General features: G+C 40.6%; 1 protein-coding gene across 3 annotated transcripts in view; it reads left to right on the top strand.

Moving 5' to 3' along the window:
* LOC131074214 (folylpolyglutamate synthase) overlaps positions 1-22,954 on the top strand; it is a 334,535-nt gene that overhangs the window by 15,800 nt on the left and 295,781 nt on the right. For 2 of the 3 annotated variants that reach the window (XM_058010777.2, XM_058010776.2), the window contains exon 2: positions 9,206-9,354. In XM_058010777.2, the coding sequence (XP_057866760.1) occupies positions 9,206-9,354 (149 nt within the window). Of the gene's footprint in view, positions 1-9,196; positions 9,355-22,954 lie in introns of all 3 variants that reach the window. The other variant, XM_058010775.2, reaches the window with a different exon arrangement.

Below are 22,954 nucleotides of genomic sequence, written 5' to 3'. Positions count from 1 at the left end.
CCAACCATCCAAATGACTTACTATAAATAGTAAGTATGAAACCTGAATTCTCAAGAGACTTACTAAAAATCGTAAGTATGTCCAAAATGGAGCCTAAAAGACCTCTGGAAGGCAAACCACAAATACATTGATATCCAGAGATGGAGAGTATTGCAATAATCATCCAAAGGTTTCGCTGAAGAGCCTTGAATCACCTCCAAAGGATCCCCTAATCACTGCATTAGCTAACGGGGACCAAAATCATAGGTAAATCCATGAAAAACATTGACACTAAGGAGGGCACAAAAATTGGGACATTACAGTACACCCTTCCCAAAGATTGCTTGTCCCCAAGCAATGCCAATACAACCTCCAATCAACGAATTGATCCAAATCAGAATCAAGAATGATCCCAGGGTCCCATGTGAATCTTCGAAAGGATCCACCATCTTGATGTTGCACCATTCTGATCATAATTGAAAAGCCATCATGCCAGATTTGCACTCTTCTCTCTTGGAACCCCAAAAGTAATGTGATGTCCCCTTTTTGGGACATTAGAAGTCTATTAAATAGTTTAAATTTAAGTTGTCAAATTATGTCATATTTAATGACGACTTAATTTAATTATTTAATAAAGTAATAAAATGACTTTAATGGAGCTTAGTGAGAGTTAATAAAGTCATTTTAAAGGGGTTAATAAAGCGACATAGGAAAATAATTCCAAGAGAGAGGCAGAGGATATGCGAAGAGTCACAAAGATGTGCTATTTAAGATCATGGAGAGGCTAATTTTGTTATGCTTGGTTATTGTTTTCTCTTGGAGATTCTTGGGAAGCTTTGGCTTTCAGCAGGTTCGAGGACGAAAACCTTCGAGCTTGGAGGCAATGGACGAAAACCCATTGTTTGTTGGAGATATCACTTAGGTGTCTCAATTTGGGCTTCAAATTCATATTTGTGGTTATCCAATCTGACTGTAAGTTCTGTGGCTACAATTAGATTTCTGTTGTTGCTCTACTGAAGATTTAAAGGCAATATTCATAATTAATTTCCGAATATTTCAGTTTGATATCTTATGATTTCTAGTATAATTTGTTGGATAAATTGAAATCAATTGCATGCAAATTGTTTATTAAAATTTATGTGGTTCATTTGTTAAAAACTGGAGCAAATATCCATAGGGGGATATTTCAGTGGTATTAGAGCTAGTTTTCCTGCCAGCCTGTGAAGTTTCATAAGTGACAGAGGAGTGCAGCTTGGTTGTTTGGTTTGATTCATTATGTGATATAATAAGTTCTTGTTCCGATTCTTATATTGGAATTCTGGAACAATAAGCTTTTTCCTCAAAGTTGAACCGATTCTAGGCTTTTGATATTTGAGAGAAATTTCAAATAGAGGAGAAATATAATTTTTTCCTTCTTCTTGGCAGGATTTTTAAAAGAGTGGGACGATTTGCAAATGAGCAAAGTATTGAATTCTTCGGTTGTGACCTTTATTGAAGCATCAAATTTTTCTCATTCGTAGCCTTGAGAAATTGGGAGTAAATTGATGTAATATTTGTGGCCGCTTAATTCGAACCTTCACTTGAGGAGAAATCAATAGCCATCAGCAGCTCAGTTTTAAAGGATTAATTTTTTAGCATATACACTCTGCTGTTTTGCATTGAGGGAGTCAGTAAGTTCCGGGAGAGGCGCTGAATTCATCTCTAGTTGCGGCTGTAGAGCACTGAAGAATAGCCGTTCACGTGGCTATTCATATTAATTAAAGATCGTGTTTATACCAATCTAAGCTCAAGAGGATACATATCTAGTAGAACCGTTTGAAACAAAAGAAAGATCGCATTGTTTGGTGAAAAGTTAAAATCATAATTAATTGTAAACTTTCAGCCAAATCGTGGAGTAAGGTTCCGGTCTTATTTGTGTGATGATTTCTTTTTCAGCCTTGCGCAAGAGATTGGTGAGCACTTATGCAATCTTTATGTGGCCGTTTCACCTTCCTGAAAAATCTTGGCTCCGTTGAAGCATCTACCTTGTTGTGAGTCTTGGCATAGGTAGAGCTGTTTCATCTTCTGAAGCCGTTAACAGTCTATCATTTTGAAGCTATTCAGGATTCGTCTCCATCTTTTGAGCTATTGATTGTTATATCGTTGGAATCAAAAAAAAATTTGGTTGTGCGTTGGGAAGGCTTGTGGCAAGTAAGGGAACTCGGCTCCAGCACCATAATCACCGTAGACTTGAATGCTCGTATTCTGCATGGGAGCTGGCCGTAATACACAATCGTACAACTCTTCTCTATGTAAGACGTGAGGCCAACATTCCCAGAGTTTGGCACAAGCTCATACTTCATCTTCCCTTTGTGAGACGTTAATTTTTTTGATGCTCTAAATCCCGCGTAGAAGTTGGAGAACAACATTAGGCACATTTGGAAGGGAAATTCATTTCTTATCAGTCACAAGTCGTGGCAACAACAAAGGAATAAGTGGTTGTTTTGTAGTCCTAGGTTTCCTAAGTGTAGAAGCTCATGCTTGCCGCAATACCATCATATATACTGAGCGGATTGGATATTAGCATGTGCTGGTGGCACTATAGTAAATGCCACCTCTAAGTTGCTGGTCGTTTGAGGGTGCTGGCCGCGTTTTGCAGAAGTCATTGGCGTTCCTTGTGGAGTACCTAGTGGCTGCAGGAAAATAGAGTTGGGCGAGTGCAGTGGTATTGGCATCAAGGAGCCTAGCTAACCGCGGCAATTAAGAGTGGGTGTGAGTTGTTTTTGAAGGTTGATGTTTGCAGTGTATTGTACAAATTTTCTTTAATATCACTATTTAAAGCGATTGGTTTTCCCTTATTTTTTGTAAGAAGTCCAAGATTGTTGCTGAAGCTTTGGCGAAATTTATGCAGAATTAATGGAAATTAAAGTTGTTTCATTTCTTTGTGAGTGCATGGTCTCCTTCTTCACCATTTAATAATTTTTTTTATGTATTTTGTTTTCAGATAGTATTTTTAGGATAAACATTTGATAAAAGCCTTGGTGTTCATACCATTAAGGACTGGCTGATTGTCACTCCCCCTGCATGGTTACTCTGAACCCATTTATATGCTTAGTTTGGTTGTTAAACATCAAGTGAATGAGTGTCAAAATTCTGCATTTATGTTTAGTAGCATGAAAATTTAGTTCCCCTTGAAGATTGCACTAGATTTTACAGCATTGTGCCTTTTTTAGCTAATAATGTTAAATCTGGTTTTTTTTGGAGGTTTCTGTCTGTTTTCCTGAACATGTTATCTTAGATAATTAATCAGATTTTCTCTATCTCTTTTCCCCTTTCCTCTTTTTCCTTTTTTTTTACCAAGAAGAAACCATAGAGTCAAGCTGAGATAATATCAATCCAAGTGAAATCAACTGATATAGGACTGTAAAACTTTAGGGAACTCCCTCGAAGCCATTCATCTAACCTTAAGTCCCCTTTGTGTTTCCAACAAAACACATCAAACCACCAAGTTATCCCACAGTCAAGACCTGACAACTGAAACATTGAGGTAATCCCCATTGATCAATTAAAAACAGCACTAAGGATTTCCTTATTTCAAGAGAGGATAGGATTCTTAGTATTCTATTCTGTGTTGGCCGGATGGAACCGTAGTAATGCGATTTCAGACACGTCAACAGGGTGCCAAGGGTATGTGCAATGAAAGCACTATTTCTTCCGCTGAAGATCACTCAACTGCTCACTATTCAACCTGTCAGACTTTTTCAGTGACTGATTTGATTCCCTATGAAAATGTTTCTTATCCTTACCATTCTTGGGAGGGGATCCCTTAGATTGAAACTTGCTTCTAGAAGTAGAAGCCTCCATGTCTCTAGCCTTCTTGATGCCTTCTTGCAAAGTAGGCAGATTGAGTACCTTAATCTTACCTCTTAAAGGATCTGTAGGCCATCCGTGAAAAGAACCATAAGCCTCCTTTTTGAAATATCTGTAACCAACACTGAGAGTCTCTGAAATTCAGCCACATATGCATCTACAAAACCCCACTGTTTCAGCTGAGTTAACTCCTTGAAGTAACTCTAGGTCTTTCTTTTCAAATTTCTCAATAAGCCTCTCTGTGAACTTAGTGTAAGAGGTGATCTGATCACGACCCACTGTAATCATCCCATGGTGCCACCATTCATGTGCTTGACCATCTAGGTGTATTGCTGCATATTTGATTGCTTCTTCTCTTGGCATGGGATTGAGCTGAAAATAAATATCCACTTTCTGTACCCAAGCTCTAGCTGAAGTCTTCCTCAAGCCATCATAATAGGGAGGGGTTAGTTTCCCAACTTTTTTCTGCAGATCATAGTTTTGTATTCTATCTCTAGCATGGGGTCTATGCTCCATTGTAAGGTCAATATAGGCTCTAGGTGATATGGCAGCCTAAATCTTTGGACCTTCATCCATCCAATTTTGCATAAGCTGATTTTGCAAATTTTTAACTTGGGATTCATTGTCAACCTATGGTTGAACCCTAGGTGGGAAAACTGGCATAAGGGGCCTGGAATTTACTGTTGTTGCTCGTTGATTTGCATTTCTGGTATTAATTGAATTATCCTCTTGACCATTGTTACCATTGTTACCATGTTGTCCATTATTTCCTCCATTATTTGCACCCACATGGTTATTGGTCTTGTTATTCACTCTCAATTGACTGAGCCATTAGTTCTGTCAACTATCCAAGATGTTGATTTGTTTCTTGTGCTCTTTGCTCTGCAACCTGTTGGCCTCCAAGAATGACATCCATCATGTTCATGAAATGCTCTCCATCTTGATCTTTATCACCCATATTTGTTGTTCTGTCTTCTTCTACAACCAAATTAGGATAAGACTGGTTTCTACCAGTGTTGTAGTGATGTGTATATGGCTGATGCTCAAACATTCACGTATCATTGTGCTAACATTTTGAAACCTTCAGGACGATAGAACACACTGCTCTGATACCACTGCAACATACACCCTTGTTTTTTTTGTTTTGTTGTCTGTTTTGGAGTGTTTTATAGAAGAAGACAGATATGCAAAAGATGTTTTTGAAAATCATTTTGCAAAGATTGTACTTGCAGCAGTAAATTAAATAAAACTTTTCAAAGTACAATATTCAAATAAACCCACAACCAGAAATATTTCAGATTTTATTTTAAAAGTGAAAGTAAAATATTTCATCAAAATAAAGACAACCCAAATAATTAAAATACCTAACAATGCCTTTTCAGAAATACCCACAAAACTGGAGATTACAATGTTTGAATCAATCCACAACTTCAAAACTGATTTGGAAATCACAAAATGAATAGCAATTTTCTCTCCAACCCTAGATGCCTCAAATGCAGCAATAGAACTCCTCCAAACCTAGTGCCCAAAAATGGAAGAAGTTTCACGCCTCCCTAGATAGGCGTGGCCAGCAAGGACAAGGTGCAACCAGCAATGGAAGGTGCAACAACAAATAATCTCTTCCTAAACTTCCTCCAATCGACCTCCACAAGTTTGACATGAAATATACTTTGTGCAAACTGAAAGTATAAGTCCACAATGAAGCCCAACTATGATCTCTGTATGAAACCACTAGATTAATCTTCCAGATTGAATTCTTATTAGGGAAACTTATGTTGGCATTGCAAAAACAAAACAACAATACGGCAACATGTTCAGCCCATTTAAAGTGCATTTTTTTAAGTTCAATTGCTAAGAAAAACAGCAGTTAGCGAGTATCAAAAGCCAAATGGTATTTTGACTCTAAGCCCTTTTGATTTACATTTTTGAAGATCAATTGAAAAAAATAACTATTTAAACACTAAAAACAACAATTTCTTTTATTCTCTCACTTAAAATTAAAACAACAAAATAATTCTGTTTTTTAACACATTGAACCAATGTGCAATGAGAAAAATCAGTAAATAATTGTTTAATGTGGTGGAAAATCAGATTCAATCAACTTTGAAATAAAATAAAAATGGGGAAAAGCATAAACTTTGAGTTTGGCATTTCAAAGGACAGAAGCATAAAAAAATTGAGCTTTCAAGCTAATGTACAAACTTTTTTGTTTGGTCTTTGTTGGTGATAATGATTGCAAGAAGAGCAAAGTCCTTTCCTCTTTCTCTCCCTCTTTATCTCTTTTATTTATCTTCTTTTTTGGCTATTTTAAAAATGCAACAGGCACATCTGTTAACATTCCTTAGCAGTCAAAAAATCTGAATATACTAGAAACTTAAAGTGCCACACATCAAATATTTCATAAAAAAAGGGATGGGGGGAAGTGTCCTGTCTTAGTAGGTACACACCTAGACTGTCTGATGGGTTGTTGGGCCCTGGGGATTCTTTCTTAGGGAATGCAGGATCTCATACTTGGGAAAGTTTTCTTTGAACATTTTTTTTTCATTTCTTTTTGCATTTTTTGTATAGTTTTCCCTTTCATAAATCAATATAAGTTGGTATGCAGTCACCGAGTTATGTGGCAGCCCATTTTAAGTATCTAGGTACTTCAGAGTGGTGTTTGTAACTTTGTCTGTAAGTATGTACATTTCAATGTTAAAAATGAATAAATACATACATAAACTAGCTTATGAAAACTAAGCAGAAGAATATATTTTGCAGGTCTATGTGTAGTACACTTAAAAAAGTAATAAATAAATATCCTGCTTCAAAGGTAGATATTTTAAATTTTTTGCAAGAAATTCTATTTGGCATAGTTTGTTTTTTAGATAACTTTATGGGGTTTAATTTTGGAGCCCCAGTGTGAAATGCTAACTAAGCAACAAAACAAGACATTACCAACAGAGACTTGTAGGAACAATCCGTGCAAGGGTGTAGCAAGTAGAAAACCGAAAGGTCAAACAACACAAAGATAGCAAAAGACTTAAGAAATCACAAACAAGCCACTCTGGTATCCAACTGTTCCACAATAACACGCTTGAAAGAATGATCTACCCACCTGTCACTAGCTACCACAACTGACTGCAGCTTCAGCAACCCATTGTTAGCAGGATCCTCCGTTCCAGCCCACTGTTAGCAGGGTTCTTTGTGCCAGAAAACTGTACTTCATGTATTATCTCAGTCCTCTTGGCAACTATCATCAACTACCCTCCCTCAAGTCTTAGAAGGTTGTAAGCACCTGACATCTGTAATGCTCCCTTGTAATAAGAAACCAAAGATGTTTGACAACAGTGTGAATATCTTGACAAAATGTGGTGAGAGTCACTAGGTCCATATTGATGTCCTATAGTTCAGACTTCATTACTGCTATGCCACATCCTTCAGCCCTATCTCCTCTGCCTAATTCTTACCTTGGTCCAAATTATCCACCCCTGCTGGGTCATAATCCGATATCTGTGCATTCTTCAAAATGAGGGGGAGCATTTCAATCCACCATCAAATTTCTTTTGACAGCACAGCCCTAGCTAGCTTCTTCGAAAATCCACTAAAATCATGACATGGGACCAAAGGGAGACATTATCAGCTAATCCATCTTCTCCAAGAATGCTTTTTACCAGGTTCAAGAGGATGAAATTTGGGGACGTGAAGGTCTTCTTTAAATGATGATCAATTACATGGCCCCAATGCAGAGGATCCTTGGAATCCTCAATCTCTTCCAATCCATAATAGAGAAACCCGAAAACCTGGACACCAAAACAACATCAACAGCTGCAAAGTTGCAAGTGCTGAGCAACACCAACACAACCACCATACAGCCCTTGGTGGTGCGTACAGAAAAATGAGAGGATGCTGCCCATTGAAAATCCTTTGCATGTATCAAGAACCAAGATTGATGAAATAATCAATAGCACATACTACTTAGCACACCGCATCATTCAGTATGGGAAAGTGCTAAAATATTTACCAATCATGGTGGCTTTTCATCTTGAATCAAGTCCTCCAGCCCATCCCAGCGTAAGCACAACCAACATAATTTTATGGTTATGCTTTTTTTTACCAATAATGATGGCTTTTCATCTATAGACTTCTAGGGGCCAAGGTGAACAACTAGCATAACCATACAATACTCGATAAGTATTGATCATAATCAAGAAGATTGGTGAGTTTAGGCCAATCATCCACTTCAAGACTTTCCATGTAAGAAATCTAACTTAGATTCATACCATCATTTGTGGAAAACTCTGCTACTTGATTTTGCTCATCAATGCAGTGTCACACTTGAAAGGATGCAAATTTATCTTTCCTATATACAACTTCTTCTGAAATCTCATTGAGATTCCAATCAGGGCAAAACTCCCTTTTCACCAAATTAATCACTATTTGAGATTCCACATCGATTCCTACCTTTCTATGCCCCACCACATAAGCAGTTTGAAAATCTGCTTGGAGGGCTTCCAACTCAGCTTCATCATCGGTTTTACCTCTACATATTTGGATACCTCTAGCACAAAATTACTATAACCATCTCCTATCACAAAGTCTGCATCTGCCTCGCTGGGGCTCCCTTTTGATGCTCCATCGAAGTTAATATTTATTCCAATTTTCTTGTCTACTTGTAATTTTCTTTGCTAATAACCCTTGAATGTGATATTTGGCACATGTTGTTCTGAAGTGATGAGGATAATTATACTTTATGTTAGGATTGCACAATATGAACATTATTCTATAGAATTAACCAGCTAAGCAGCAGCGAATTTGGAAATCAACTAGAGGTTAGGTTTGGGATGCAGGGGTAATATGTTTCCCCAGTGACAGTGAGGCCCTTGGTGCCAACTCCGTGGCTACCCCCTCACACTTAGATTGTGGGAAAAATGGAGGGAGAATTCAAGTATAGTACAAACTGACCAGTGCTGAAAAATGGAAAAAATACATGACAATAATTTATAGTACTGGGCTCTGGTTCCCTCCCCATTATAGTCAATATTCAAAAATTTGGAAGGTAACTAATTGTTCCAGCACGTAGCTTTGAGAGCAGTTCAACTCTTTAATGATCTTCTACCAGTAACATTCATGAGCTCATATGCATCAAACTTGCATATTGTTTTGAAAATTAATTAAGTATGCAAGATAGCTTGTAGAAGCTACACCATATATGAAAGTTTCAAATGAATTCCATAATTACAACAATAGAAACTTAACTCAAAAGTATATAACCAAAATTTGTGGGCAGCCTTTTTTCTTATCTTCCTGAAATTTAAAGACTTTTGTTCTAAAGTTTTGATTTTTGAAATCTAATGTAATGACATGATTGTTGATGGGATTTTTGAAGGTGGTGCAGGTTCAGCGGTAGCACTAAATGAAGATTCTTCATCACCATCTTCATATGCAGCAGCTATAGATGCAATTTCATCCACCATTACCCGGCGAAAACGGGTAGACAACACCAATGTAACTGAGGAGTTTCTTATCATGTTTGAATATTTGAAGGTAAGACTCTATATCTTGCCAAGTATTGTTTTAAGTTTTTTCTCCACATTCTTAATCTGACGCTTTTTTCAACTTGGTTTAAAAGACCATTGTCTTTTTTGAACTCTCATTCTCTACCAAGGCTATTTGGTCAAATACCATGTTATTATAAAATATTAGAGACATTATAAATTTGTAGCATATGCTTGGGACCAAAGGCAATGGCGTTGCAGGTGTTGATTGTCACATAAATATTGTTTTTTTTTGTGGGCCAAAAAAGGTAGCAAAAATACTGATATTGGGTTCTGGTTTTGTATGTAAGTATTGTTTAGGTGCAATTTGAATTACTAATAAGAAACAAAATATTCAGAAGTCAAAAAGAAGAAATGAATATTCATAATTCAAGCCAGATCGATCTTCAAACAAGAATTCCATTCACAGGCCCAGAATTTCCCAACACATCAACCCCAGATAGAAATTTGATGAACCAGGACATACACAGACTTCACCAAATCTCCAAAATCATCCAAAACACACCAAAGTAATTGCATTAGTGGACATCCTCACTGTCAAACAATGCTTGTGAATCACTATGGTGCATATCCACAAGTATACCATCTGCAGACACTTAAAATTGTCCTCAAATAAATATTTATTATTTATTTAATTATTTTATTCTTATTTCCTCTATTAATTAATAAATAATTTTATATATTTAATTAATTTATTAGCTTTTTCCACTATTAATTAAATAAATATTTCTATTAATTTAATTAATTCATTAGCCTTTTCTTTCTAAAAATTAAATAAATATTTTTTATTTATTTAATTATCCTAACCCCACCTTTTTCCTCTATTAATTAAATAAATATTTTTTATTTGTTTAATTAATTCATTATCCTTGTCTTTTTAATCCTAGCCCTCAAACTTGTTCACATGGATCATAATCTAAAATTAAAGGCACGTGACAAGTGTCAAATTCCTCTTAACCACCTTTTTCTCTTTCCTTATCTCCACATGACAACATGTCTCTCTAAATTACCTACTCAATCTTATCTCTCCATTTCAAATTAATCTCTTAATCTTATTTATTCCCACCTACCACTCAATCTCATTCCTTTATCTTTTACCTACCTGTTGTGACTTTTTCACACATCGCCCCATTGCAAATGGGGACCCCCCTTGTTTTTGCTTTTCAGGGTAGTGTTTGGCGTCTTTGGTTTTGACTTTGGTCTCTCGCCTTCACAAATGAGTCAATTTCTTCAAAATTTGAAGGAATCATCTAATCAATAAGGAGAAAGAATGATCAAAAGAACGTTTGGATGCTACGGATGTGCTCCGACAAGTCGAAGGAGTAAAAACACAATTATCCAGGATTAATTTTGACAACTTCCTATTTTTTGGGAAGGTTTCTTTTTTTACTTTTTGCTTTTTCATTTTTGGCATTTTGAGGCCAATCTAGGAACTTGCTTTTTTGTTCTGCTTTTGCTTAAATAGAAAGTTGAGTTTTTTTCTTTTCTTGGGACCACATGTAGTTGCTGAGTCAGAAGAAGTGTCAAGCCAAGAAGATTCATTTAGAATGAGCCGGATATGGAACCACCCTCAAATCCAAATGATAATGTCAGGAATGCTAATTAAAGATCACAAGAAAATGGCTAAGTATGAATTTTCGGCCAAAATTCCTTGTTTCCAAGCAAAGTCCACCCCAACCTAGGGAAAATTCCTTGTTCTCAAGCAAAGTCCACTCCAACCTATGGAAAATATCTTCATTTCCAAGCAAAGTCCACTTCAACCTATGGAGAATTCCTTGTTTCCAAGCAAAGTCCACTCCAACCTAGGGAAAATTCCTTGTTTCCAAGTGAAGTCCGGTCTATACATTAGAAAAATTCCTCAACTAACCATGAAGTCCGCCCAAGGTGGATAGAAATTGGCCAAGTGTTGATAAATGTGAAAATTTGAATCAAGATAAAGTTTGCCATAAAGAGAAGGTTCTAGAAAAGGCACAAGAGATCGCCTTTAAGATTATGAAAGCAAGAGAAGGTTCGACATGGTGTTTAAAACAAGACTAGATTTGTTTCCAAAAACAAAAAAATAAAACAAAGCAAGAGTTCAACTTCTCTATAAAATGAGCATTGACATTTCATTTACTCACAAATCACTTCTCAAGGTTGAAAGTTGAAGCTTAGGAAACAATTTTTTCTAAACTTCAAAGCTAATTTCGAAGTAAATTGCAGGTACAAGGCAACTTTTATGAAAATTTCAGGTCAATTTCTACACTCGGAGACAAAGTTGAAAGTGATTCCTTAAAGCAATTTAAGGAATTTCATCGAAATTCTCAAGATTACTAAGGATTGAAGGCAGATTTTTTCTTTTAGAGTTCCAATTTCTTTCAGACTTCAAGACAATTTTCAGTTTGAATTTCTAAGTTTCGAGACTTGCAAGAGAATTTTCATTTCAGATTCTTCAAATCTTACTCAAGATCATCTTGCTTTTTTATGCTTTTATGCAGATTTAGAGGAAAAAATTTCACAATCAGACTTAATTTCAATTTTCAAAATTTCACTAAGTCTGATTTTAGTTACAATTTCTACAACTTCATAAGTTAAATCAGAATTATCCTTCGAAATTCCGTTAAACTTTGTGCTCTAGGCTGGAAACAAACATCAAACCCCCTATTTTTCTAGCTTAGAAATATTTTCCATGTTTTTCAGGTGGCAGATGTCAACTTCAGGGGGGATTTCCAGAAAGGTGTAGATGAAGTTTAATAACAAAGGACTACAATTGGAGTCCAAGATTGTGACAAAATGGAAGAATGTTGGAGATACCAACCTTGGCCATGTGGACCTCGAAGATTTCAAGAAAATAATGTACGAGCTTGATGAATGCTTTCCTTCATCCTTAGCATGTAGAATGATGAGAATGGAATTGTCCAAGCAGTTGGATTTCCTCTAGCTATGCAATACAATTAGTTGATAGTAGAATGTGCCAGATATTACAGCATCTAGGAGAGACAAGTTGTGGCACCTGATGGCAGAGTGTTGGCCTACCTTGGAGAAATGGCCATCAAAGAAGCATTCGGCATTCCAGATTACCATTCCACCATATACAAGACCAAAGAGGAAACCTTAAGAATTTTTGAAGCAAAACCAAATGTTGACGGGAATAATCATTATGTTATGTTGGTATATTATGTTTATGTTGTCGTCGGTAATAATGAGTTACGGCGGTCAGTTAGTTAGCCGACGGGTAGGTAGTTGGAGTCGCGACGGTTGTGTCGCACCCCTTTGGCTGTCATATATTGTACCACCTCCGGGTGTTGGAGGACATGTAATATTGACGACAGATTATAATATGAACATCCTTTGACATTAATGGCAAGCTTATTCTGGTACTTCTTTTGTATTGGCATTGTGCATTACTGTTCGATTTCTGTATTCTTCCTGTTTACCCAGTGAGGTAAACATTTGGCGCCGTTGCCGAAATTATTTCGAGAGGGACGGGAATATACTACATGGCACAGGGATAATGGGACAACCATTGCCCGAGGGGACGAGCAGTAACCCTGACGAAGATCACCAAGAACTGTTCGAAGGAGAACGAGCACTCACAAAAGATTTCTCTTGCATCCTTCAGGCGGCCATCGAAACACACGTACGGAGGGAAGCCACCATTGAGGCTGTTCCAGAGGATGCTGTGTGGAGCACGCTTGGTGTAAGCCCGGCGGTGAATCGGTTGATGAGCAATTTGCCTAACCTTTTGGCTCAAGCATTTTTGGCTCTTCAAAACCGCAGAGAAGACACCTACCGTGAGAACTGACGACAGCACATCTTACGAGAATTTCATGAGCGCCAGGATGACGGACGTAGAGAGGACCGACGAAGGACAAATAATCCTTAAATTGTGAAGGGAGAGAAATAAAGAACACTGTTGGAAGCGAAGAATTATGTTGATTGTATACAAAAGAATGAATTAATAAAGACTGTTGTGTTTTGGTTTATGTGTTGTGAAACATGAAATTGTACCACAATTAATGCCCAATTTATTGAATAAAGACAGAAATAAGAAATTAGAAACCGACGAGTGGGAGGCTGCGCAGAAGGCTTTGATTCTGGAACAACGTGTAGAACGTAGACGGAGGCTGAGGCAACTTGCCGAAGGACGACCTGCCGAAGGGTTGGCCGAAGGGAACCAAGGAGGTGTCACGGAAGGTGCAGAAGCCGAGGGGAATTTCTACGCGTCGCCGGACTACTGTAGAGCAAGAAGCCTCGAAGAGTTTCTGGAGGAAACTAGGTTACGGAGAGAACTAGTTGAAGAGACTCGAGATCGGTTCAAAAACTTATCTCTCACGCCACAAAGGGAGGATCACCGAAGGGAGCCGGGCACAGGTGATGGCGAAGGGGGAGCTAACCGCACGGTAGTCGCTCTCACGCCACAAAGGGAGGATCACCGAAGGGAGCCGGGCATCGGCGAAGGGGAAGCTAACCGCACGGTAGTCGATCTCACGCCACAAAGGGAGGATCACCGAAGGGAGCCGGGCACGGGTGACGGCGAAGGGGAAGCTAACCGCACGGTAGTCGCTCTCACGCCACAAAGGGAGGATCACCGAAGGGAGCCGGGCACGGGTGACGGCGAAGGGGAAGCTAACCGCACGGTAGGTACAAGGCAGAACACCGTACCTTTGGTCACCACCACAAGAGACATTAGCGGCATCGGAGGGAGCAGTGCCGAAGGGCAGACACGGCCACAACCACCTCCAAGTGGACGACTTCCATCAATGGCGACCAAACAGAAGTTGCCCAAATTCAACGGGGATATCAAAGATGATCCCGCACGGCATTGCCGTACCTGCGAAACCATCTGGACAGCCAACGGGGTGACTGACCAGGATGAATGGATGAAGCAGTTCCCCGCCACACTGAGAGGAGTGGCTATTGACTGGTATTCAGACTTGGATAAAACCGGGGTAACTACGTGGGATGAATTGAAGAAAGCATTCGAGAAGGAATTTCGGCTTCTCCGAGATGATAATGAGATAGTCTCGGAAATCTATGGAACAAAGCAAGGAAAGAAGGAGACCGTACAGGCATATGGCCGCCGGCTAAAGGAATTAGTCGGAAAGATGGAAAGCCAACCGGCTGATGGCTTAAAGAAGCGGTGGTTTGTCGAGGGTTTGAACCCTAAGCTACGACGAAAGATGAAAATTGTGCCTCCGACATCCTACGATGATGCATACAACTGGGCCATGGACTTGGAAAGTGAAAATAAGACGGCCAAAAAGAAGAAGAATAGATCTTCGTCATCCTCTGAAGATGATACGTCCGAAGAAGAGAGTAGCAGTGATGAGAAGTCGAAGAAGAAAGTCACGGCCTTCAGAAGGATATGGAACGGATGTTAAAAGAGTTTAAGACAATGAAGGGGACCACAAGCAAGGATGATGAACTGTGGTGCACGGATTGTAAGGAGAGCGGCCACACAAAGGGTGCCTGTCCCAAGAAGGCATTCTGTGACATCTGCCAGATCATGGGACATTCTACGAAGGAATGCCCATACAATCTGAAGGCACGTAACCAGCAAGTGCTCTTTGCACATGAGCAACCCTCCACATCGGATTCAAACAATAATGCATCTTTCGGAGGCTACCGAGGAAACCGACGAGGCGGACAGGGGAATAATAATAATTCCACCAGAAACAGGGTCCAATACGATGCGAAGGGACGCCCGATGATTCAATGTAGGGCTTGCAATCAATGGGGTCATTACGCATGAGAGTGTAATAACAATGACACCGCTCAAAAGCTATGTCGGTGGTGTGGCCCCGGTGACCATGAAGATGCCGATTGTCCGAAGTCTGGCGTAGGGGGCCAATTTGATTGATATCGAAGGCAACACACGAGGTAAAGAAGCCATCCTTGCTCTTACCCGAGGGCAGGCAAAGGAAGCCCGATACCCCCATCCCCGCACCGAGAAGCAGAGAATGACGGAGGCAAGGGAGGAAATAGAAAGTGCCATGAAAGCCCAACGGGGAGAGACACACGAGTCATCTGGACCCTACTGCACAGACGCGGAGAGGAACATTGTACGGCAGATGCTCCAAATGGAGGTAACTGTGAAACTGGAAGACCTCCTACACACCATACCGCAATTGGGGACAGTCCTGTTGGGCACGAAGGTTGATAAACCCAAACCGAGAGACATGGACGCTCCCATACTAGGAAGCTCGGCAACAAATCCAGTTTTACTTACCGTCAACAATGGCCGACACCCAGCCGTGGTGGAGATGGGCATCCTGGGCACCATCTTGACGGATACTATAGTAGACGGCGGTTCCGGAGTAAATGTCCTTCCGGAGGACACATGGAAAAAGCTAGGAAAGCCCACTCTGTGGCCACCTACGTTTAATCTGCTAGGTGCAGACCAGCACGGGATTAAACCCCTCGGCATGTTGATGGCACAGCAAGTCACCGTGGGTGCACAACCTTTTGTACTCGACTTCGTGGTCATTCCATTGAAACAGAAAGGGTATGACGCCATACTTGGAAGACGATGGTTGGTGGCAGCGAAAGCAAACCACAACTGGAAACGAAATACACTCTCGATGGAGAGCGGAGGCAAGAAATTCACTATTGATCTCCGGACGCAGTTGGTGAGCGAGGAACTTGCCTCTTCCTCGGGATCTGAATCCGAGAGGGAAAATGACCCACGAGACGAAGGGAGAGAGGGGATGGACCCAGATGCCGAAGGCATATTAAAAATCGGAGGTTGCTGTTCGAAGGATGACACAGATTCACTAAATGGATTGTTCCATTGGCAGCAGGAGGACTATGAGATGTTCTCACCCTCCTGTAACGTATTAAGCGTCGAAGGAGAGGAGCCAGATCAATATCCTCCAGAATACAGAGAATATTGGAAGGGAGACGCCCCAAACCCTGGCGACGTAAATAATCTGAAGAGTGTCGGCAACGATTGGAACCCTGTGTGGAAGGCCGCAGCCTTCAAAATCTTTATTATCCTTCTTCTTATGTACGGGAAGGAGACCGTGGTCCCTATAGAATTTGTGGTTCCAGGTCTTCGGAGGGCCATGGAAAATAAACTTGCCACCAATAGGTTTAAATTGAAACCCTATCACGCGAAGCGCACAGGGGACCCAAGAGGCCGGACGGACACCCGAGAGCCCGAAGGGGGACCCAAGAGGATGGAAGGGGACCTAAGAGGCCGGGCAAGCGACTTGAGAGGCACAGGACAAAAGCAGGAGACTTTTGGGCGAGGAAAACCGAGAAGGATGAAGGGCGATCCCAAAGACAGGGGACCCGAGCCGAAGACTCTTTAGACAACTTACCCAAAAAAAAAAAAAAAAAAAAGAGAGAGAAAAAAATCGCACGATCGTATGACAGCGACCATACGGTCAAAAAAAAAAAAGAAAAAGAAAAAAGAAAAAAAGAGAAAAAGGCCACCGTACGGTGGGCCCACCGACGGTGGAGCCACCGTGCGGTGGGACCATCGACGGTGGAGTCACCGTGCGGTGGGAGCCACCGAAGGCCACGCAAAACGGATAAAACGCCGCACGAAGACACCGCTGCGCAAGGATAAAACGCCGCACGAGGAAGTCACCACGCCGCACGAAGAAGCCACCACGCCGCACACCGCACACTGCACCGCGAGGCGCGAAGGGTAAAGGAAAAGACCCCGCACACCGTCGAAGGCACATCACCAGCCAGGGAAAGGGACGCACCGCACAATCAACACGCACAGCAAGGGTTACGCACACCAACGCGCAGCAGCCGCAAAAGGAAAAAGAAAAAAAGAGACCAAGCCCGCACAATCCACACAGCCACGTAAGGGCAAAATGACCGCCACAGGTAGACCAAGCAGCCGCACGATTGGAGGTGCCAGTGTTGTTGTTGACCGGAGGTGTGTCCATACGATAAGAAGGGTGTCGACCGCATGATTGGAGGTGCTAGTGCTGTTGTTGACCGTACAGGGAGGTTGTATGGCCGGGATGCCATCGGGGAAATTACATTGCTAAAAAAAAAAAAACGACGACGACGGATTGAAAAATGATTTGCTGGAGTTTGAAGCCAGGACACTGAAAATATTGGAGTGTAGAAGAAGGGTTTTGACATCATAAAATATCACAGAAATGATGCGTGCCATGGACTTTCGTGGGGTTCTGAAGGTTGTAAATTGGTGTTGGCACCTGGGGCGCTGCCCCAGGACCCCGCAAGGGGCGCTGTCCCTCAACCCCGCGGGGGCGCTGCCCCTCGACCCCGCTAGGGTGCTGCCCCAGACCCCGCGGGGGCACTGCCCCTCGACCCCGCTGGGGGCGTTGCCCCCAGACCCCCAGTTTATTTTGAGCTACAAAAGACCACGGGAAGTGTTGTGGTTGTTCGTATTGTGCGAAAGAAGCCCACAGCTAAGCATTGGCAGGGAAGCCATAAGCCGTAGAGGGAGACGGATTTGGAGGTTGTGAACAAACAGAGTTTGAGGGAAGGCATTGCAGGTCCGCGCAGTTGTATGACACCAGGGAGTTATTCAGTTCAGTTTTTAGCCTTTGGGGAGTGTGATGGAGGATTTGAGGTGGCTCCTAGCATTTGTGCCAACGGATTGTGGCCACCTCCAGGCATGACTGGTACGCTTTGAGGAACTTGGAGTATGTCTCGGCTGGACGTGAGGTTGCCTTGGTGGATGCACAGAGGGCTCGGGAGGAGTTGACCACCAGGTTGGAGGCAATAGTCGCGTGAGACTTAGTTCAGCGTACCCAGGAGTTGGATGCCGAGAGAGCAGCACGGGTGGCTATTGAGGACAAATTGGCTAGGGAGACAGAATCATTTGAGTAGCAGTTGGTGGAAGCTGAGACTGAAAAACGTGTTTTGCACACAAGTTTGGGTTAGGCCCAGGAGGACTGTGATGGCAAAGGAAGCAATATTGGTGAAATCCGCACTTGAGCATCGGATGGTAGCAGAAAAGGGTTTTCAGGCGAGGACGCAGGAAGTGTATAAGATCCGGGCCCGAGAGGCGTCAGTAGTTCCTGCCGTTCATCTCTATTTTGTATTAAGTCGTCGGAGTCGACTTTTTTTCTTGGGGGGGATGATGTTGAGGGGAATAATCATTATGTTATGTTGGTATATTATGTTTATGTTGTCGTCGGTAATAATGAGTTATGGCGGTTAGTTAGTTAGCCGACGGGTAGGTAGTTGGAGTCGCGACGGTTGTGTCGCACCCCTTCGGCTGTCATATATTGTACCACCTCCGGGTGTTGGAGGACATGTAATATTGACGACAGATTATAATATGAACATCCTTTGACATTAATGGCAAGCTTATTCTGGTACTTCTTTTGTATTGGCATTGTGCATTACTGTTCGATTTCTGTATTCTTCCTGTTTACCCAGTGAGGTAAACACCAAACTCCTGTGCTGAAGTACTCAACAAGCAATGGTTGCAAAAGCCAAGGGTTCATTATACGAAAATGCCTAAGAAATTTTTCCGGACAAATTTCTTAGAAGAGTATGGAGACCTCATCCTATTGCTAAACAGAGTCATGGGAAGCCCTCCCCATTCGAACTTTGGATGGTCTACTTCGTCAATGAGGTCACTACCGATGTTGAGATGATAAATTGGGCAAAAATCATTAGTAATAGCATACATAAGCAGCTGAGAAATATGGAGCACACAAAGTCTTTTTGCACGAGTTCCTACATCATTTAAATGCTGGCAAGAACTTATAGATATAAGGGATTGATTCGCAAAGGCTTTGTGGGAAACAAGGATGGTCAATTCAAAGCATATGATTGCTATCCACAATTGCATATACATGAGAAATCCCATTTCAAAAGAATTAAAAGATGCATATTTAATGTACATCACCAGGATATTCCAAGGAAGCATTCATCAACGATTGACATAGGAGGCCAAGGATTTGATAAGCAAGTTTGGATCTTGGTATATTCAATTCCCCAGATTCACATACCTGAGGGTCGAAGAATTTACATACCTGAGGTTTATCTTGGATATAGCTTCAACTCTTTTTGGATCAATGGAGATTCCTTTCTCCGAGATAATATGTCCTAACAATTTACTTTCTGTAGCCCCAAATATGCATTTGTTGGGATTAAGAGTTATCCTGTACTTTCTGCATCTTTGAAACACCTTTTGCAAATCTTCAATGTGATCTTCTCTTTTCCTTGAGAAAATTGTAATTTCATCCATGTAAATAATGATGCATTTTCCAATCAAATCTTGAAATGCAACATCCATAGCTCTCTGGAACGTGGCTCCAACATTGATTAAGCCAAATGGCATCCTTCCGTATGCAAACGTACCCCACTTTGTGCTGAAGGCTGTCTTTAATCTATCTTCATATTCTACCATCACTTGATTGTATCCTGAATATCCGTCCAAAAAGGACATCATCTGCGATCCATTCACAATCTATAAAACCTCATCCAAAGATGGAAGTGGGTAGTTATCTTTCTTTGATGCTTTATTCAAATTTCTGAAATCAACACAAAGCCCTATTTCTCCACTCTTTTTTCTAACTGGGACCAAATTGGTGACCCACGTCGAGTGTCGCACGGGAAAGATAATCCTTGCTGATAACAATTTCTTCACTTCTTGATATATGAGAGGTTCCAGCAAAGGGTTCACTGGCCTCTGTCTCTGCCTAAATGGCTTACTATCTAGTTTCAAGGGAATAGTATGTGTAATGATTGATGTATCATATGTCTTCAAATCATCATATCCCCATGCAATTACATCGGGAAAATCTCTCATGTTCTTCAATATGCCTTCCCTTTCACTGGGTGTGCATGCTTTCCCTATGAATACATTCTTAACTTCTTTGTCATTTCCCAAATTCACCGTTTCATAGGCACTTTCACTTGAGTCATGCAATCTTTCTGTTTTTATTTTATCTCTATCAAATATTCTTTCTAGCTCTATCATTCCCTTAGGAATGAAGTTTGTCTTCAGATCTAGAATACCATTTGAATCATATTCTACTTCTTCGGCTTCCTCTTCATCAATGACCCGACTCAGGAAAATATCTGTATTCGTTAGAAAATCCAATATATACTTATTGTCTCCAAAAACTTGGAAATTGGTGACATTATCTGCTACAGATGGAACTAATGCGAGTTCCACTGTGGACTTCTTTAATCCTTCCATGGCAATGGGTGTCAAGGAACTAGCAGCCTGGGCAAGTGCATTTGCCACTTGGTTCTGTGATCTGTATATTGACTTGATATTGAAAGCATCAAAGCTTTCGATGAGATCCCATATCCTATTGCGGTATTTTGTTGATCTTTTGTCGTGGCAGACATACTGCTTCCGCACTTGTCTTACTACAATATCTGAATCTCCAAAAACATGTAAAATCTTCACATTCTTTTGAATGGCTAACAACAATCCATGAACTAAAGATTCATACTTAGCAACATTGTTCGTACATGGAAACTGTAATCTATGGAAGGCCAAATAAGTTTCCCCTGAGGGACTGATTAATTCAAATCCAGCTTTTGATCCTTTCTTTGACTTTGAACCATCAAATCTCAATGTCCAAACTTGATCTTCATCATGCATTTCTTCTTCAATTTTATCTGTAATTTCTTCATCTGGCCTAGGAGAGGCCTCTTTAATTTATTCAAGTGTCAAAATTTCAGGAATTCTCTTGTGTATCTGATTCAAAGCTACCTTGCACATCACGCAAGAGAATTCAGAATGAGCAGTATCGTGAATTCTACACCAATTAGGCAACATTAAATCTTGAATGCGAGTATGGTTGCCTAACTCAACTCCCTGTTGAATATTCTTGAATACAAATCCTCCGAAACTTTCAAACATATCAACTTCCTCATCTGTATCATGATCACTTTCTGCTACAACTTCCATGGAAATCACAATCTCATGATTTTCTTCTATCTTTTCAACTGGGCTTTGAAGCATCAAAACCTCTGCAGCTCTTGGTTTGTAATTCCCTAGATCGGTTTCTAGGAAAAGAATTTCATTGTTTTCCCCATATTCTGTTATCTTCAATCTTAATCTTGGGGTACTATCTATCTTGATCTGGTTTGGTACACCTCTCCATGGCAACCACATGTGAGAGAAATCGGTCGAAAAGTAACCATTCAATCTTCTTGACCAATCTTGACTCAGGAGCATGCCATATTCGTCTAGAATGTCTACAACTGATATATCTATGAAGTGCTGGACTCTTGGATCCGCAGCCAACTACATATGAATATTGTTTAACTCTCCAATCACGGGTACCTCTGTCTTATCTAATTGTGTAACTCTTTTACTATTCTGTATGGAATGAGACCCAATTTCTCGCATATAGCCTTTGGCATTACATTACTTGAAGCTCCAGAATCTACCAGAGAATTATGCAAAAGCTTGTCGAATATCCTTATTGAAAGCAAGAACGGGGCTGGCTCATCTTGATAATTTACTGCTGGCTTATCCCTATGGACTTGCAAGCTCTCTTCTTTTTTCAAACTTTCTTTGGAAACTTCATCTTTTTTAACCGCGCTTTCGACATAAGCAATCTCACTCTTAGGAAGGATTGTAGGTTTTTCAATTATAACTGGCGAATCCTTAACTCTCTTTACATTATCTCTTGTGAGAAAAGCTTTGCCTTCAAGCATATCTTCTTTCTTTGGCACATTTGCCGTCTTTACTAATTCTTCTTTGTTGGGCATATTAGATGAATCTTGAACTGCACATGCCTCTTCTGATGATTGTTGAATATTTGGTTCATCTTGAACCACATTTATGCTTGCTTGAGGATTATTTGTACCTCTCTGAATGTTGTAACTGGTTTGAGTTGTAGCTCTCCCGACAGTATTCTCATTTAGTCCATTCATTAATGTATCTTCTGATATCATGTACCTTCATTAGTTCGAACAATGGTAGGCTTACCTTGACTTTCTTGAATTCTTCTAACACACACAGACTTAGCCGCTTCAACTCCTCTCTTGGAGGGGGAATGTTCTTCTGTCTATACTTAGGTGAATCTTGTGGATAGCTTGGTGTATTGCTAGCACTTGGATTTGGTGGCGTAGCAAAATTATTCGGAGGAATGGAAGTAGTTAAAGGCTCTTGATTCCTCTGATTTCTCTGATAAACTCTAGGTCCAGTGTTTCCTGACGACTGATGAAACACTTCTTTAATTCCTTCAACCAAAACACTGTTATTCAATGGTGGGAAATAGTAGTTTGGATCTTCAATAGGCCCATTGGCTGAAGCAGGTGGGAACTGAGAATTAGGCGGAACCATAGGTCCATTCGTCGATTCTAGAGGAAATCTCCCACTTTGTTTGCACACCAAACTTTCTTCATAAACTGGAGGAAACTTGAAATCCTCAATGATTAACGCTTGGTCATATATTGCAGTGGGAACAATTTCATATCCCGTTGTTGGAGTGCTTTCTGATGCTTCATTATTTCGCACTTCCTGCTGGAAAATATCAGCATCAACCTTGAATTTGGGACAGTGCAATTTTGAATGTTGACTAGTGTTGTGTAATCTGCACCAATTTGATAAGGCAGCCTCCGTGAGGAAGACTTTGTCAGCCAGTCGACTTTTCGAAGCGGGCAGATTGTCAAGAGCTGATGGCACATTCCCA

Source organism: Cryptomeria japonica, chromosome 8 (assembly GCF_030272615.1).
Source record: "Cryptomeria japonica chromosome 8, Sugi_1.0, whole genome shotgun sequence".
Classification (NCBI taxonomy): Eukaryota; Viridiplantae; Streptophyta; class Pinopsida; order Cupressales; family Cupressaceae; genus Cryptomeria; species Cryptomeria japonica.
This window is presented reverse-complemented; position numbering and strand designations above follow the sequence as displayed.